This window comes from Sparus aurata, chromosome 10 (genome assembly GCF_900880675.1).
Source record: "Sparus aurata chromosome 10, fSpaAur1.1, whole genome shotgun sequence".
Lineage (NCBI taxonomy): Eukaryota > Metazoa > Chordata > Actinopteri > Spariformes > Sparidae > Sparus > Sparus aurata.
The window spans coordinates 11,035,361-11,052,706 of NC_044196.1; the positions used below are offsets into that span (position 1 = coordinate 11,035,361).

The window sequence follows — 17,346 nt, forward strand, 5'->3', positions numbered from 1 at the left end:
ACCAGAGAATTAAATGTTATAGCAGTTCTAATTGTTTATCAAGCTGAAGTGTTTAACGTCCTCTGGCTTCTCAAATGTGATGATTTGCTGTTTTTCTCTCTTTCTATATTCCTGCAAACTGAATATTTTTGTGTTTTTCAAACATTTGTCGGACAGAAAATGCAACTGAAGATGACACGTTGTGCTTTGGGAAAGTCTGATAATTCTTTTTTATTCACATTTATTTGTTTTATTCTGTTAAATCAGTTGATTTCAATAATGAAAAAATAATCAGCAGGTGAATCTGGGAGTCTTGTTGTGGATGTTGTTTGATGCCGTCTTTATGTTTCTGTGAGCCTGTCCACAGCTGACGTGTTGCTGACGCTGCACCTGGCAGGTGTGTGTCAGTTTGTCATCGTTGGGCTGTGATGTGTTGACACAGGCAGATGTAGACGCAGTGTTGTGGGGCCCTGGCTCTCACCCTTTGTGATGTTGAATATTGTGAGAAATAGCGCTATGATTGGTGTTTTTGTGTTTTCATGTTCCAGTTTAGGTGCCTTAATTTGTAAATAGAGGTGCACCAATTGCAGTTGTCTGGGCCGATTTGAGTTTTTCCTCAATAACTATAATCTAAGAACTGATAAACTGATGCTGGTGATGCTGAGGGTGATGTAACACACACACACACACACACACACACACACACACACCTCGACCATGACCAGGTACTTCCTTGCAGTACCTCAGTGGACCTGTAGGTGTCACCCCGTCACTGAACGTGACAGCAGTTTTAGTTTCACCTTCCACTGAACTGACCAACAGACAAATCCACTTAAGCTGGGACAAAATGAAATGGCCTCTGTGTGTGTGTGTGTGTGTGTGTGTGTGTGTGTGTGTCTAAAGTTGATTCAATCCATCAGCCTTTTCCTCCTTTAAACAATCAAATCTACACACTTTGTTATACGTCAGAGTGTGTGTGCGTGTGTGTGGATATGTGTGTCTCACGGTCAGGCTGAGACACCGTTAAAATGTGTGTGTTCATGTATTCAGTTGAGTAACGTTAATCCATCTCTAAAATGTGTATTTTGTCGGAATATGTATGTGTGTGTGTGTGCACAGATAAAGTGTGTGTGTGTGTGAGGTGTTAGATGTGTTTATTTGTTGAATAATTCACAGCTGGGTGTTTATAGAAGACTCTGTGGCCTCAGAGCTCCAATAACACAGGACAAATATTGTGACACACACACACACACACACACACAGACGCACACACACACACACACATGCACACACACACACACACACACACATTCTCTCTTTATCAGCCATTCCAGGGTTGACAGTTTATTTGGACACTGTGGACGGTGGAAATGGAATGTACCAAGTGTGGACACGCACACACACAAACATGCACACACACAGACACACACACACGCGCACACACATGTTTATGTTACCTATAGAGAGCCCTCAGTGGTCTCATATGTTACATATCGTTATCTTTTTCCATCCCTGTGAGGACACTAGGCGCTCTCTCTCTCTCTCACACACACACACACACACACACACACACACACACACACACACACACACACACACACACACACACACACACGGTGGCAGTGTTGTGGCCGGTGGCCGGTTGGTGATGGAACAGAAAGAAACAGTCTCCTCTAATCTGGAGAAAATGAAACAGACGTTTGAATGGAAATATTGATTCTTCCTCCCATTTCAATCTTCATCTGGTATTATCTGTCCCACCGCTGTGTGTGTGCGTGTGTGCGTGTGTGTGTGTGTGTGTATACAAGCTCACCTTTCTCTCTGTCTCTCGCACGCCCTCTAAAATGATTTTCTGTCCTGTGGAACAAGTACACAGTAACTAGTAAATTCTATATATATATATATAACTTTAAAATGCCACAGACCAACGTGTGTCTCAGAGTCCTGCACGGGTTCGGGTGCCTGCAGGTACCCGACGGGTGACCCGCACAATTTGGATGAAACGGGTGAAAAATAATGTCCTGTGTCGGACACGGGTGCGGATCGGGTCGGACGCCTAGAGAGCGCGGGTCGGGTTTTGCGATTGTCATTTTCGTGGCGTCACGTGCAAAAAAAAAACAAAAAACAAAAACAAAACAATCATTAGCGACACATCTACAAAAATATGCCTGCATTTCAAAATGATAAGCATGTATGTTTCATATGAGCTCATTCATGCGTGCTTGCGCCCTCCCAGAACTCCCATTCCCCATGCTGGCTTACTTTCATTTTTAAAAATTGCGTCAGTCTAATTTTGCTTCAGGTGCAGGCGTCGTTATCAATTTATAGCGGGTCGGCTCGGGTGCGGAATGTAATTTGTGCTACTGTCGGGAAACGGGTCGGATGCGGTTTTAAGTACGACGGTTTTGCAAAATTAGACCCGTGGAGGACTCTGGTGTGTCTCCATATAGTGAAGTGTACTGAGGAGAGAGAGAGGGGGGGAACCTGACTGTATAAACAGCTACATGACAGTTCAAGTTATCTGCAGAGGCGCTACAGTGAGAACTAATCAGAAAACACTTCAGGCCTGTCGGTAGGGATGAAGGATATGAAAGTTTATCACAGATCGAGGTAAAAACATGCAGCATTAGTTTATCGTGGTGATTTTCCACTCTCAGGATAATCATGAATATCCTAACAAGTGTTTTGTCCGGCATGTTAACACACAGTCCTGTGTTGATATACTGATTTTTGTGTCTCACTCCCAACTTGTTAAAAACTGATGCTTTTGGGTGGTGGTCGACCTTCCCTACCATCTCAGATAGTTGCGAGTGAGACTCAAAAATCTACTTTTCTTCCATATAGGACCTAAAATGAATGATTAACTTACTCAAGATTTTTTGCGTCTCACTAAAATCTTTACTAAATGTAAGGTAAAGTGATTCTAGTATGTTTTAGAGACATTAAAAGAGTCAGTCAACTTAAAGCTGCATTAATGAATATAAGTTATTATAGGCCTAGATCATGTGTCCTGAATAGAAACTGCTGCTCATAGTTATGAACCTGCAGGTGATTATGAAATGAATGAAAATATTTACAGACGACACACTGAAGTGGGAGGTTTTACAGATTTATTGGACAAAAATGTCAGCTGTTTGGATGACAACATTGCTTGATATAGATTGCAGTAGCCTCTAAAGAAGGGGTGAGCAATTCCTGAAAAAGTTTGATTGTTGAGTCTCATTCCCAAGTTGTCGATATTTGACAATGTATGAATGAGACTCAACAATAAACAATAGTGTCTCTGACTGAGCCACCAACCCAAAGCTTGACGACCTGGGAATGAGACTCAACCATAAACCATCTTTCTATAGAATCACTCACCCATAGTTTAATAATATGTATCCACGCTGTAGATCTTTAGGAGGTTCACATTAGCAACCCACGGCTGAGAGCACCACCGCTGTTGCTGCTCCAATGGCAGATACAGCAGCAGTGGTAGCTGCCGACACACCAGCTGCACCTACAGTAGGATTACACAGTAGCACCAGTATACACAGTAATGTCAGTGTATTGTGCTGTAACACTTGATTGTAAACCAAAGACTGAAGCTGTTAACACAATATGAAGTTGTTTACGTATACTGATCCTGTGAATACTGCAGCAATGATCATCTCACCTTTTAAATACAAAAGTTAAAGAAGATTAAAGTTGATTTAAGAAAACAAAGAAATTGGAAATTGCCCTTACCTATTGACTGCAAAAAAGCAAACAAACTTCCTGCTGCCACTCCTCCTCCGTTAGCAACTGCAGCATATCCCATCCAGCCAGCAGCCCAGGAGCCTGGTGCTATTCCAGCTGAAGTGAAGCCTACTGCAGCCAGAGCAGCAGGAACCCCGACCAAAGCTCCTACTGCATGTAGACAAGAGGAAACTCAGTTTCTAATCACACTTTAATAATTTGTTAGCACACATCATAATAGATTGTGCAAGTTTAGCATGTAACTGGCTTCTCTACATTACAATATATTAAAATCTTAAAACTTACATGCTCCTACTCCTGCTCCAATCGCAGCAACTAGCCCTGAAACACAAGATGAAAATAGACCAAGATTTACAGCTGCTCTGGTTTAATCAAATACATTTAATATGGTTGCTATCATTATTACATTTAAGGAAAACAGTAGTAAAGTAGAAGTATCAGTAGTTTCAAATTCAGAAATGTATCACTATTGTCAAAGGTAAAGAGATACTTACATAAAGCCATATTTTTACCCGGACTGATGAGGAAGTGTGTGGGCTGAGCTTTATATACTGTGTGTTAGGTTTCACTTCTGGAGAAACTAAACCTATTTTTGAATCTGAACAAACAAGGGTGTGGCAGAATCATTGTCTCCACTCAACTGAAATTATCTTAATTGACATATCTGAGGTGGTACATCATGACTGTAACTGAGACAAAAGACAAAAACACTAAAGAGCCGTGAAGCCAGTTTAGTTCTGACTGCTCATTCCAACCTGCATTCAGGACATACTTAGCAGCATCAAGAGCTGATGATTATCACTGTGATCATGCCACAACTGTTTAAGAAGCAGTTATGAAACTTAACATGTGTGTTGTTGAGATCAAAATGAAGATCAAGTTCGCAGTTGGGTGTTGGGTGGTGTGCTGAAAGTGGGCGGTAAGGAAGTAAGAAGTACGCACTCACATTTGTCTTGATTTGGCATTTGGTTTGTTTGTTGCGTTCGCAAGACTTTTATGGGCTGAAATATGTGCCACTAGAAACTGAATTTGAATCATCAAGATTTGAATTTGAATTGCTAAACTTGAATAATTGCATTAAAAAAACTGAATTTGAATGACATAATTTGAATTTATATTGTTTTATTTGAATCATTGCATTGAAAAACTGAATCTGAATATTAATTTGAAATTGAATTTATTAGTTTGGAAAATTGAGCTCTATATATGTTTTCACATTCAGTTCTCACAATTCAAATTCAGTTCTCACAATTCAATTTCAATTTACTGCGACTGACATCCGGGTAGTTGAGGAAGAGCAATCGAGCGCAGATAACAAGGACATAGTCACTGGTCACAGTCACCGCAGATTACCTCTGCTCTCTTCGCAGAATTACAACACATGGGCTTGTGGCATTCCAAGTGTCCGACGTTTGGTTCCGTTTGCAGCTCTTTCGGACCGGCACTGCCTCCGTGTCTGCTGCTGCTGCGGTGGTTGCTTCGCTGCTGACCACCTTGTGCCGACTGACGCGGCCTCTTTCCCCTCCATGTATTCTGCCCTCAGCTCCTCTGCCAGCTGCTGCAGGACTTTCCTCCGGGCTCTCCTGCTGCTGGTGCTCCTTGAATAAGATGCGGGCATTGATCCCAGCCAGGTCGAGGATGTTATAGGAGACCACCACTGGCCATCTTCTATACTGCCTTTGACGCAGTACGCCCTCGCCATCTGGTCCGGGACGTCCTCACCGTACTTCGTGTTGTTATAGTACATCACAGACTGGTCTTGCCTTCGCCCCACTAAGGGTGTCCACAGCTGTGTGCAGGTGCTCAGGATGCAGACATTCTTCCCCGGATTTCGCTGCTACACAGTCAGAGTACACAGTCATTCGTGTTGAACAGCTCCGCTCGCTGTTTCACGGAGGGGGAACTTCCATTTTTGTTTGCCCGTGGTGCCAACCAGACTATATAATATAACTATATAATATGTTTAACTTGCAAATAAATTCACAAATAAGCTTCCATGAATTTATGTGGAATGAAAATATTTACAGACGACACATTGAAGTGGGAGGTTTTACAGATTTATTGCACAAAAATGTCAGCTGTTTGGATGACAACATTGCTTGATATAAATTGCAGTAGCCTCTAAAGAAAGGGTGAGCAATTCCCTAAAAAAGTTTGATTGCTGAGTCTCATTCCTAAGTTGTCCATATTTGACAATGTATGAATGAGACTCAACAATAAACAATAGTGTCTCTGACTGAGCCACCAACCCAAAGCTTGTCGACCTGGGAATGAGACTCAACCATAAACCATCTTTCTATAGAATCACTCACCCAAAGTTTAATAATATATATCCACGCTGTAGATCTTTAGGTGGTTCCAGTTGAGTTAGCCACGGCTGAGAGCACCGCCCCTGCTGCTGCTCCAACAGCAGATGAAGCTACAGCGGTAGCCGCTGACACACCAGCTGCACCTACAGCAGGATAACACAGGTTTTATATCAAGGTATCGAGCTACAGAGGAGCTGAGAAAACACTGCTCTCAGGCCAAAAGACTAAATGTAACAGTAGCACCAATATACTCAGTAGTGTCAGTGTATTGTTTTTTAACACTTTATTGTAAACCAAAAAATATGAATCTGTCAACACAATATGACATTGTTTACGTATACTGACCCTGTGATTACTGCTGCAATGATCCTCTCACCATTTAATACAAAAGTAAAAGAAGACTAAAGTTGATTAAAAATCTTTACTTTCCCCCTGTTGAAAGTAAATAAAGAAAGTGCCCCTACCTACTGACTGCAAAACAGCCACCACACTTCCTGCTGCCACTCCTCCTCCACCGGCAGCTGCAGCAGATGACATCAAGCTAGCAGCACAGGAGCCTGCAGCTATTCCAGCGGAAGTGAAACCTACTGCAGTCAGAGCAGCAGGAGCCACGACCAAAGCTCCTACTGCATGTAGACAAGAGAAAACTTAGTTTCTAATGACACTGTAATAATAGATCATGCAAGTTTAGCATGCAACTGGCTTCTCTACATTAAAATATATTAAAAACAATTGAATAGCAAACAGAGGTACTCTGTAAAGGTTGTCTTAAAACTTACATCCTCCTGCTACAGCTCCAATGGCAGCAACTGCCCATGAAACACAAGATGAAAACAGACCAAGATTTACAGCTGCTCTGGTTTAATCAAACATGTTTAATATGGTTACTATCAGTATTACATTTAAGGAAAACATATATGTAGAGGTATCAGTAGTTTCAAATTCAGCAATGTGTCAGTATTGTCAAAGGAAAAGAGATACTTACATAAAGTCATGTTTTCACCCAGACTGGTGAGGAAGTGTGTGGGCTGAGCTTTATATACTGTGTGTTAAGTTTCACTTCTGGAGAAACGAAACCTATTTATGAATCAACACAAATGAGGATGTAGCAGAATCATCGTCTCCACTCAACTCAAATAAATTTAACAGACGTATACGACTGCGGTCAAGCCAGCCGTGGTTCGCGTTTGCGTGGTCAAATCAGCCGCACGTTGTTTTCTAGTGCGCGAATATACGAACATTTACGGTAATCGTAATGCCACCGCTCTAAAGAGCTGCTGGTAGTGACAGTGGGGCAGACTGAAGTCACACAGTCAGACCCGTGAAAATTACGATACTTTTACAGTAATTATTCCCGGTAATATACTGAAGGTATCACGGAGGTTTGCGCCCGGATTTCAAAGTAAAGGACGAAAGAAAAAACTTGTGTGTCATTACGATTACCGTAAATGTTCGTATATTCGCGCACTAGAAAACAACGTGCTGCTGATTTGACCAAGCAAACGCGAACCACTGCGGACGGGAGGGGTACGGAGCCCTGGAGGTGACATGGATGGGTTTTTTTTATCTCGCGAGTGCGACTTATTATCTCGCACGCGCCAGTTACTATCTCGCGAGTGCGACTTATTATCTCGCACGCGCCAGTTACTATCACGCACGTGCGACTTGCTGTATCTCGTGCGCGCGTGATAATAACTCGCACTCGCGAGATAGTATGTAGCCTCGTATATGATAATCATAAACTTAGCTCTTCATTCAGACGTTTAACTAGATTTTACAGTGTTACAGTCTGGAAATAAAGCAGGGATCACAGCCTGATCTGAATCTGTTCATCTTGGTCCATTTATGTAAAACAAGTCTCTAATATCTCCACAGTCACAATTAGATATAAAATACAAGTCAACCTCTGAACGTCTAACATTTGAAAGTGAAGCCTTTAAGGTTTTACTTCCAAAGGCATTTAGCTGAGCATTACTAACGTATTTTACCTTGAAGTTTAACATATCTGGCGTTGGATGTTCAAAGGAGTAAAGTATATACCCAATACTTACATTTAAATACAAGATCTGCGCCACTTGAGGTTATTTATTTATTTCTTCTCTTCGGGTGCGCAATGAATCTTAGGATATATGAGACCACGAAGTGTAGTAGCGGTGCACACTCCAAAAACAGGTAAAAGGAGTGCGCATTTGTGGGGTGCATCAGGGGCGTCGCTAGGAGTGCAAAACATCCGGGGCTTTAGCCCTGAGCAGTGATGCCTCAGTTACCCTGAAAAAGTAATCTGATTACTGATTACTCCTTAAAACTCACTTGAAGCTTGATAGTACTTTGTCGCCAGCACAGAGTTTACAACAAACATTAATATTCTCATCTTTAGCTGAGAGGAATTAAAAATAATGACTGTATTTCCAGCTAGAAAACGCTGCATCTCTCTCCTCCCTCCATTGTTGTCGTGTTTGTGTTGCTGCGTGGTGTTACACGTGAGTTGTGCTCGTGCTGAAATGTGACTTGTTGCAAACGTGACATCACTCCCCGCGACAAGAAGAAAGCAAAAATATACATTTTTACTGAGGAAAAAACAATAAGTAACTTTAATCTGGTTACTGGTTTGGAAATATTAACGTGTTAGATTACTTGTTTCTGAAAAAAGGTCAGATACCGGCATCACTGCCCGCAGATAGAGTCTTTTTTAACGGGGTCCGGGGAAATTTCGAAAATTTCGAATATTAGGCTGTTTAAAGATGCAATTTCAACATAGTTTGAGAAGGAAAGGAAGGGGTCCTCATCGTCATATTTTAATCACTAATAAAGCTAATTTTCCCTCACTAGGCCTACAGAGTAATGTTTACGTTTAAGATATTATAGCCAAGACCTGCGCTGTGTGTGCATAGGCTGTTAGAGCAGGTAGAACATTCCCTATTATAATTTCTTGGCTTTACTGTCTATCTGCATCAGGCCTGCAGGAGGCTTTGTAGGGTATTAAGAGACAAACATCGTCATTTAACATCGTCAATAAACCCACAAACGTAATAAAAATCTGCAGCATTTAAACCACAAATGTAATACATTTTCCACAAGAGCCGCTGCCTACTACAAACATAACAAACGATTTCCCACACATGTAATAACTGCTACGTTTGCAGGGATTTCTTTGTGGGGACGTGAAAATCTTTATTGTAATAACTTCCCACAAATTTAATAATACAATGAATAATGGTCGGGGTGGTTGTTGTTTGTTTGTTTGCCTATACACCTACTAAAACTACTGACCGTGGGTGCAAAATCCAGCTGCTGACTCTCCGCTGTCACACAACGGATCCCCCGTGACCAAAGTGTCAGTTGGACTTCAGAGGAGCCGGAATACAACACTACTAGAACGGCCGTAAGCGGTCATTTGGACCGCTAGATTTAAACTCTATAATCTGTCATGTAAATACCCAACTGAGGGATGAATGCATTCATTGTGTCATGATATATTTTTTTTAAAAACTAAATAACGAATTAACACCAAAGTGTACATTTTAATAAGTTTAATTATAATTAAACTTAGTTCTTTCGTTTTTTAAATGTAGGCCTATATATATCAATATTCATCGCACATAGTAAACCGTAATTATTGTATATTTACACACGATTTTAATAGAGAAAGCTCAGAACAAGAAAATTAACTATACTGTAAGAAAAAACTAGTTGTTTCAACTAACAAAAGTTAGTGTCTGGGCTGCCTTAAAATTTGAAGTTAGCTGAACTTGTTAAGATTAGTTGAGACAATTGTGTAATGATTCAAAACAAATAAACTTTTCAAGTCAAATAAACTTGATCTATAGTTTACATAACTTAATCGAAATTCAGTTCCTATTGAATTCTTAAGTTAAGTCAACACAATAATAATTTCTTTCAACAGGAATTCCAAAACTGAAAATTATTAATCTACAGTTCACTCTACTCACAATATCTAGTTTACCTAACTTTATGCTAAGTCAACTTAATTATACATTTATAGTTGAGTCAACTTTCATAATTTAGTTCTGTTTAAGATTAAATTGTAAATGTACTACATTGGTAATTATCTTTCAACTTTATTTTAGATTATGCTTAAAGATCTTATCTCCATAGATTATTAGGTGTTCCAATGAAACCAAATCAATTCCAATTCTTGAAAGCTTTAATAAAGCAGATTAACACATCCCATCATGTACAAAAAATGTTGTCCTCAAAAACAGCAAGTCAACTTAGAACATCATTGAAAAGGTCTTAAATTCCTCCAACTAAGAATGTTAGTGACCGTTACAATACTGCAACAGAACTTAAAGGGATATTCCAGTGTAAATTGAATCCATGGTCTAACACAGCGTGACACCGATTGAGTCCCCCTCTCCAGGGATCAAGTTAGCAGACCGCTAATTTATGTAGTTTCAGCCACCTCAGAAATGACCGTACGATGACAATAACGCTAACTCTGTAAATTAGCGGTCTGCTAACTTGATCTCTCAAGGGGGGATCTCCCTCGGTATCACAGTGTGTTAGACCATGGATTAAATTTACACCGGAATATCCCTTTTACTGCTGTAAACTGTCCACATGTAATGGAGCATCAACGCTGACAGAAACAGGTTGAACAACAGATTCATATGCTGATTAAAATCTCAGTTTTTCATTTTGTCAATAAACGTGTCAGAGAAGGTGAGCGTGCTCATAACAAGCTCCTGAAGCCCGAGGTGATGCGTTCACAACACTTATAACGTCGTCCAACTGCTGAAATCCAAAAAATTCTCAATTACTGCCACTTGATCAAACAACAGGAGTCATGGAAATATGTGGCGGACCCTGCCACCTTTCTGGCTTTAAACAGTGTTCTGGGATCTGAGTTTAGAACTGCAGTCAACTTAGAACATCATTGAAAAGGTCTTAAATTCCTCCAACTAAGAATGTTAGTGACCGTTACAATACTGCAACAGAACTTGAAGAGATTATCCCTTTAAACAAAAACTCCCAGTCTCAGTGTAGTGTCTACTGAGTTTTACGAAGAAGTCTATTCCTCAGTCCATGAACCCTTGCAGAGCAGTGCTCACCCTCGATGTTCATGAGAACCTTCTGGATGACCTCGAACGTATATTGCAGCTCCTTTGGGTAGTCAATGTTCAGTGCATACAGCAGACCCATTAACATAACTACCGCATGAGAGTAGTCATTGATGTCATGCAGAACAATCTGTTGCTCCAGGACCACCGATATGTCGAGAAGATCCTCTCCTTCTTTTACTAGGACAATGCCGACATTCATTCCCCCATCATGCTGTCCTCCATGTCTGTGGGCTTCACAAAGAAGGGCAAAAATATTTTAGTATTGAGCATTTTTTAGTATTTGTCTCACCCTCTATGAGAAACAAGAACATGTTTCAGCATTATGGTATGCTGTTTAGGAAATTAAATTGTTGGGTTGGGTTGTCTCACATGTGTTTGAAGAGCCTTTTGTGATGGGAAATAGCAGACACAATTGCTGTATATGCAGGGGAGAGCTAATCTTCTTCCATAGTGACCATGACTGGATCTGTAGTGTTCAAGGATTCTTCGACGATTTCTTGTGACGTACGTGCAGAACTTACATATCCATCTCATTCATCAAGAGGATGCAAGGACCTAAAAGACAAAATGTCATGTCAGTATGATGGCAAGAGTTACAATACACCCTACAACCACAACACAATTTACAAAACAGTTCATATGGGTAAAAATGCTAATTAATATGGTGAAATGACTGTTTGTGTGTGTCAACATTCCATTACAATCTTCATCACACTGAAATTACAGTAGAGTAATTGTTTACAATTTTTAAGGCTACTATTTCAATACAAGTTAATGTTTCTATCCAATCAAACTTGTCAAGTACATTTGTTTAATAATTTGATAATATTGTACAGCAATATAAAATACATCTCTAAAATATGAGATTCGTCTGTATCCAGCAACACAAAGTTTTTAGGCTCAACCTGATGCTTGATTTTAATGTAAACTGTGACTGACAGGTTGAGAGACCTAAATACTGTCATAGGATGTCTGTAATTTCATATACATAGCTACCTGCTTTCTCTCTCTCATATATAAAATTATATATATATATATATATATATGTATGTATGTATGTATGTATGTATGTATGTATGTATGCACAGTTTAGTCGTATTACAGCCATAGTTCGACTATGCTACTCAATCAGACAACTGCAATTGTCCAAGTATAAATGCTGGTGAGAAAATCGGATTATTGTCCTGTCAGCATGTCATACCCCGGTACGATAGGTGGCACTGCGCCAATTTCAACTAGTGGTAAGAGAGCTACCTTCAGCCGACGACTTTACGTCACCAGCAACAACAAACTGCCTCGGCATTCAAGAAAGATGGCGTACGAAGAGCAAGACGACGCTACACCTCTGTACAATTCGTATATGGTGTGCATGATAATTACACAAACTAGATGCACAATGGCGCTCTTTCTTGCGGTTGTTTCAGACCCGTCAATCTACTTCCCGCTCACGGCCCCGGAAATAAATCTCGCACCTGCGCAGAACGCATACTCCGATCCGATAACAGAGACAAAAGTGTCCTCTCAAGTACACTCACTCACTGTCACTCTTGCGTGCTCACGGTATGAGAGGAGAGGCGCTGCTGCTGAAAGAGTTTCTGACTGAGATTACTTTTAGCACGAGAATAAATTAAACTTATATAGCTTATGGATATTTCTCTATTCTCTGAATAAATTAACGTAACAGCACAGCAGAGAACGCGCTGTGCCGCTCTCTGTATGTGCGCATGCGTGGCTCTTTTTCGCGCCGTCACATTATACGTTATGAATGTGTTTTTGTGTTTATTAACTTTGTGAGAAATTGGACGCGAGACCTAGAGTCTCTTGGTCATCATGACATGCCCCTGAAAACCCAATCCACCCGAGCTGGGCTGAAACTAGCTAACTGTTACAACATCAATATTACTACAAGCTACGTTAGCTAAATTAGCAGTCGCTAGCTTACCAAGTTAGCTACTGCTAATATCAGAGATATCAACCAAAGGCTTTGAAATATAGTTTTTATATTCAAACATCTTTAGATAAAGGTTTTGCTGAGCTAGAATTTTGTTCAAAACGACATGAATGCCATCTGAACAGAAGCAGGTACACCTGGTTGCTTCTGGTGATTAATGCAAATACAAGGCTAAACATATACTATAATATACATTACAATTATATAATAATTACATTAAAAACGTTTAGATATCACTTAAAGCTAGCGGTCTTAGTTAATTTACCTTATATTCCAGCAGGGTAATCCAACAATGCAAACAGATTTGGATGTGGATAGTATAACGTCTCTGATGTGGTGAAGGAAGGAGAAAAAGGCGGGCAGCATAAACGTTTTTTTTTGGAACGTTAGTTGAAGTGCCTACGTCAGCCTATGACAGCCAATGACAGAAGCGATTATGCTTACATCATTTTGACTGACATTCTTAATTTCAAATGAATCATGTTTCTTAGTTTGAAAACTTTTCTCTAGTTGAGAAGACATAAACACAAAATTCTGAGTTATCACGACTATTTCAATAATTTGTAGTCATACTGACAATTAATCATAAGTTATCATGACTAATGGGCACAACTAATTTTTACAGTGTATTAAAAGTAACTTCTTTGATTATGAAACATTTTATTTTAACACTTGATAATATATAATATGATAATAATAATAATAATCGAAAAAGCTGGAAACGAGCTGATCTAAAACAAAGACCAACAAAGAGTCGTTGTGATCACTGGTCACAGTCTGCGCACATTACCTCCGCTCTCGTACAGTTACCACACGGGCTTGTGGCATTTCAAGTGTCCGACGTTTGGTTCCGTTTGCAGTCCTTTTGGACCGGCACTGCCTCGGTGTCTGTGTCAGCGAAGATGGCCAGTGGCGGTCTTCTATAACATCCTCGACCTGACTGAGATCAATGCCCGCATCTTATTCAAGGAAAGGAGGAAAGTCCTGCAGCAGCTGGCAGAGGAGCTGAGGGCAGAATACATGGAGGGGAAAGAGGCCGCGGCAGTCGGCACAAGGTGGGCAGCAGCGGAAGCAACCACCGCAGCAGCAGACACGGAGACGGAGGCAGTGCCGGTCCGAAAGAGCTGCAAACGGAACCAAACGTCGGACACTTGTGTGGTATCTGTGAGGAGATCGGAGGTAATCTGTGACCAGTGATCGCAACGGCTCTTTTTTTGTTTTACATCAGCTCGTTTTCAGCTTTCTCTATTATTATCATTATTTTATTATATATTATTAAGTGTTAAAATAAAATGTTTCATAATCAAATAAGTTAGGCTACTTTTAATAGTTAATTTTCTTGTTCTGAGTTTTCTCTATTAAAATCCCGTGTAAATATGCAATAATTACGGTTTACTATGTGCGATGACATCAATGTTGATAAATGTATAATTAAACTTATTAAAATGTACACTTTGGTGTTATTTCGTTGTTTTTTTTTTGTTTTTTTTTTAAATATCATGACACAATGAATGCATTCATCACTCAGTTGTGTATTTACATGACGGAATATAGGATTTAAATCCAGCGGTCCAAATGACCGCTTACGGCCGCATGTTGTATTCCGGCTCCTCTGATGTCCAACTGACACTTTGGTCCAATCAGAAACATGATTTGTCCGGATCTAACTCTAGGGTTGTGGAAAGCGCATTGTTATACCCTAACCAAGATATCGATCATTAAGATTAATTGGATCAGATCTGACTGAACCCGCCACAGTGATAAACTGATTCAGTTCACCTGTCATGACTGTAAATCTGTCTGTTGTGTTCTTGTCTGGTTTTGTTTTGTGGCTTCTTGTATTTGATTTCCATGTCTTTGTATTTTGTCTTGTGTCTTGTTTTTCCATGCCCTCATGTGTCCTTTAAGTTCTCCTGTGTATTTTCCTATGTTCCCTCTGGCTCCCTCTGTCTATTGTTTTGTTCCCCTCATGTCCTCGTGTGCTCCTCCCCTTCGTTATCTCACCTGTTGGTCCACCTCACCTGTTCCTCGTCTCGTCATCAGTGTCTGTGTACTTAGTCTGTGTGTTTCCCTTCACTCCCTGTCTGGTCATTGTTCTTGTCAGCGTCCGTCCGTCCATGCTCCATGCTCCATGCTCCATGCTCCATGCTCCAGTTCCTGTGCCTCTGTCTGTTCCTTGTTCCCCCACGGTATGTGTTTTTGAAGTTTTGCATTTTGCATCTTTGATTTGAACTTTGCCTTTTTCTTTGTACTTTGTCTTGCTTTCATTTGCTACTTTGCCTGCTTCTGTTTTTGTGTTCAGCTTTTAAATAAAGCTCGCCTTTTGTTCCCCACGCCCTGCCTCTTGTCCGTAACTGCATTTGGGTCCACCTTCCCCTTTTCCTGAGTCTTCCCTTTAACCCCCTACCTGACATCACCCGCCAGCACACAAACTCACCCGCATTTGGCGGTGGCGGGTTTAAATTCCATCCCTGTTATAAACGCTGCAGTGGTACTAAACAGTAGGCTAATAGACGGCTCTGGTAATATCAGTGACGCATAGAAGGGGAAAAAATAACACTGATGTTGAATTTGCAACAAATTATTCGGACTCTGGTGACAATGTCGCATTTGAGGCTGCTGGCCGTTCGATATGCAGCCACATAAAAACCTTTCACCATTAGACAATTATATTAGATTTTTTTTTTTTTTTTTTTTTTTTCAAAGCACAGAGATCTGGGGCTATTCCCAAAACATCCGGGGCTATAGCCCCGAATGCCCAGGTCTAACGACGCGCCTGGGGTGCATCATGAGAACACTTTGAACTGGGACACCCTTCGCCGCGGCATAGTGACGTAATTGCACTTCAAATGCGCACTCGAAGTGTGCAGACCCTGAATTGGGACACAGCCAACAACTCGAATTGGCCACTGCCGGGTTATCACTTCCGGTTCAACCCCGGAGTTGGTACATTCCCTTTCCAGTTGATGTTATTTGTGAATTTGTTTTGGGACTTGTAAAAGTGTTTTGTATCATGTAAATTTGTTTTCTGAAATGTAAATTTGTTTTCTGAAATATAAATTTGTTTCGGTAATGTAATTTAGTTTTATGATATGTAAAAATGTTTTCCAAAATGTAAATTTGTATCAAGCTTCGTAAAAGTGTTTCACATTTTGTAATTTTGGTTTGCACCTCCCTACGGAGCCCTGGAGGTGACATGGACGTTTTTGGACTTAGTATTACAAAATGTGAAACACTTTTACGAATGAATTTACTGAGGAAAGGAACATTTACCAGGAAGGAGTTGTTTATTCAAAGAAAGAGTTTTATTAGCACAAACACACAGCATGTACAAAGCATAGTCTGCCCACACAACAAACAGGAAGCTCAAGAGGCCCAAAATCCTACAGCACCGCAAAGTGTCTGTTTCTGCAGACGTCTGTGGTGCGCTGCTACTTCGGAATCGCCTCTCATGTGACAGCAGTGTGGCACAGAGCTCGGTGAGCTCCCGGCTGCGAAAGGACGGAGGTCGCACAATTCATCCGGAAACCCCGCCATCTTGTGCCGTCTTCCTCCTCAGACATCAGGTCCATGGCGGCGCACATCGAAAAGTCCACCTCATCCTCAGCTAGAACTCTGTCTCGCTTCCAGCAGCTGTAAAAAAAAAAATAAAGACGATCAGTACTGCGTATGGATACAACACATCTATCATTTAATAGAATAATAGTCACACTGACCAAAAACGGATCAAATCTAATAAATCTTACCCTCTTTGTCCTCGATCGACTCCGAGCTGAACTCCTCACAGCGTCAGCCTGCGATGCAAGATCTGCTTGTTTGTTGTCCTGCGTACTGTCTCGTAATGTCTTACAGGCAGCTGGAAAACAATTGAAAACACTGGTAGGAATAAAGAAAACGTAAGTCACAGTAAAATTAAACTAGGGAGAACACAGTAACAGTTACTTACACACAATGGCGTCATTATCGGCATCGTGTAAATCTGGACTTGCAGACGTGGCTCCGAGCTAACAGGAGGTCGCGGCCTTGTTATGAGGCGAGGTTAGTCTGTGGAAACAAAATGCTCGCAGCGATAAACCTCTGTGTCCCTCTGCCGCAGGGAAGCGCCGTCCGTCGGCAACATTCTTCGTGGCGACCCGGCAAAGCTTCTCCGTCCGCGCAGACGTCCTCTCGACAATGGCCGGGCCGCTAGCCTAGCTCCTGCTAGCCTAGCTTAGCTCCTGCTAGCTAGCTTAGCCGAACTTGCTTCGTGTCCATTAAAAAACAAACACTTCGACTGCAATGG

General features: G+C 41.0%; 2 protein-coding genes across 2 annotated transcripts; both read right to left on the reverse strand.

The window, feature by feature from the left end:
* Positions 1-3,067: 3,067 nt before the first annotated feature.
* LOC115589626 (interferon alpha-inducible protein 27-like protein 2A) lies at positions 3,068-4,426 on the reverse strand. Its single transcript, XM_030430640.1, has 4 exons — positions 4,215-4,426; positions 4,006-4,041; positions 3,709-3,870; positions 3,068-3,481 (listed from the first exon to the last, which is right to left on the reverse strand). Exons 1-4 carry the CDS (start codon positions 4,222-4,224, stop codon positions 3,393-3,395), a joined length of 297 nt encoding a protein of 98 aa, XP_030286500.1. The 5' UTR covers positions 4,225-4,426; the 3' UTR covers positions 3,068-3,392.
* A 1,335-nt stretch (positions 4,427-5,761) lies between these two features.
* LOC115589625 (interferon alpha-inducible protein 27-like protein 1) lies at positions 5,762-7,260 on the reverse strand. The gene is made up of 4 exons (XM_030430639.1): positions 7,015-7,260; positions 6,809-6,838; positions 6,494-6,655; positions 5,762-6,172 (listed from the first exon to the last, which is right to left on the reverse strand). Exons 1-4 carry the CDS (start codon positions 7,022-7,024, stop codon positions 6,069-6,071), a joined length of 306 nt encoding a protein of 101 aa, XP_030286499.1. The 5' UTR covers positions 7,025-7,260; the 3' UTR covers positions 5,762-6,068.
* Between the last annotated feature and the right edge of the window lie 10,086 nt (positions 7,261-17,346).

Bases quoted from the DNA above. Each gene is read 5' to 3' on its own strand.
- LOC115589626 (XM_030430640.1), bottom strand. The intron at 3,871-4,005 runs GTAAGTTTTAAG...GTCTACATGCAG, and splicing joins TGGAGCAGGAGTAGGAGCAT to TAGGAGCTTTGGTCGGGGTT. The intron at 3,482-3,708 runs GTAAGGGCAATT...ATCCTACTGTAG, and splicing joins TGCTTTTTTGCAGTCAATAG to GTGCAGCTGGTGTGTCGGCA.
- LOC115589625 (XM_030430639.1), bottom strand. The intron at 6,656-6,808 runs GTAAGTTTTAAG...GTCTACATGCAG, and splicing joins TGGAGCTGTAGCAGGAGGAT to TAGGAGCTTTGGTCGTGGCT. The intron at 6,173-6,493 runs GTAGGGGCACTT...ATCCTGCTGTAG, and splicing joins GGCTGTTTTGCAGTCAGTAG to GTGCAGCTGGTGTGTCAGCG.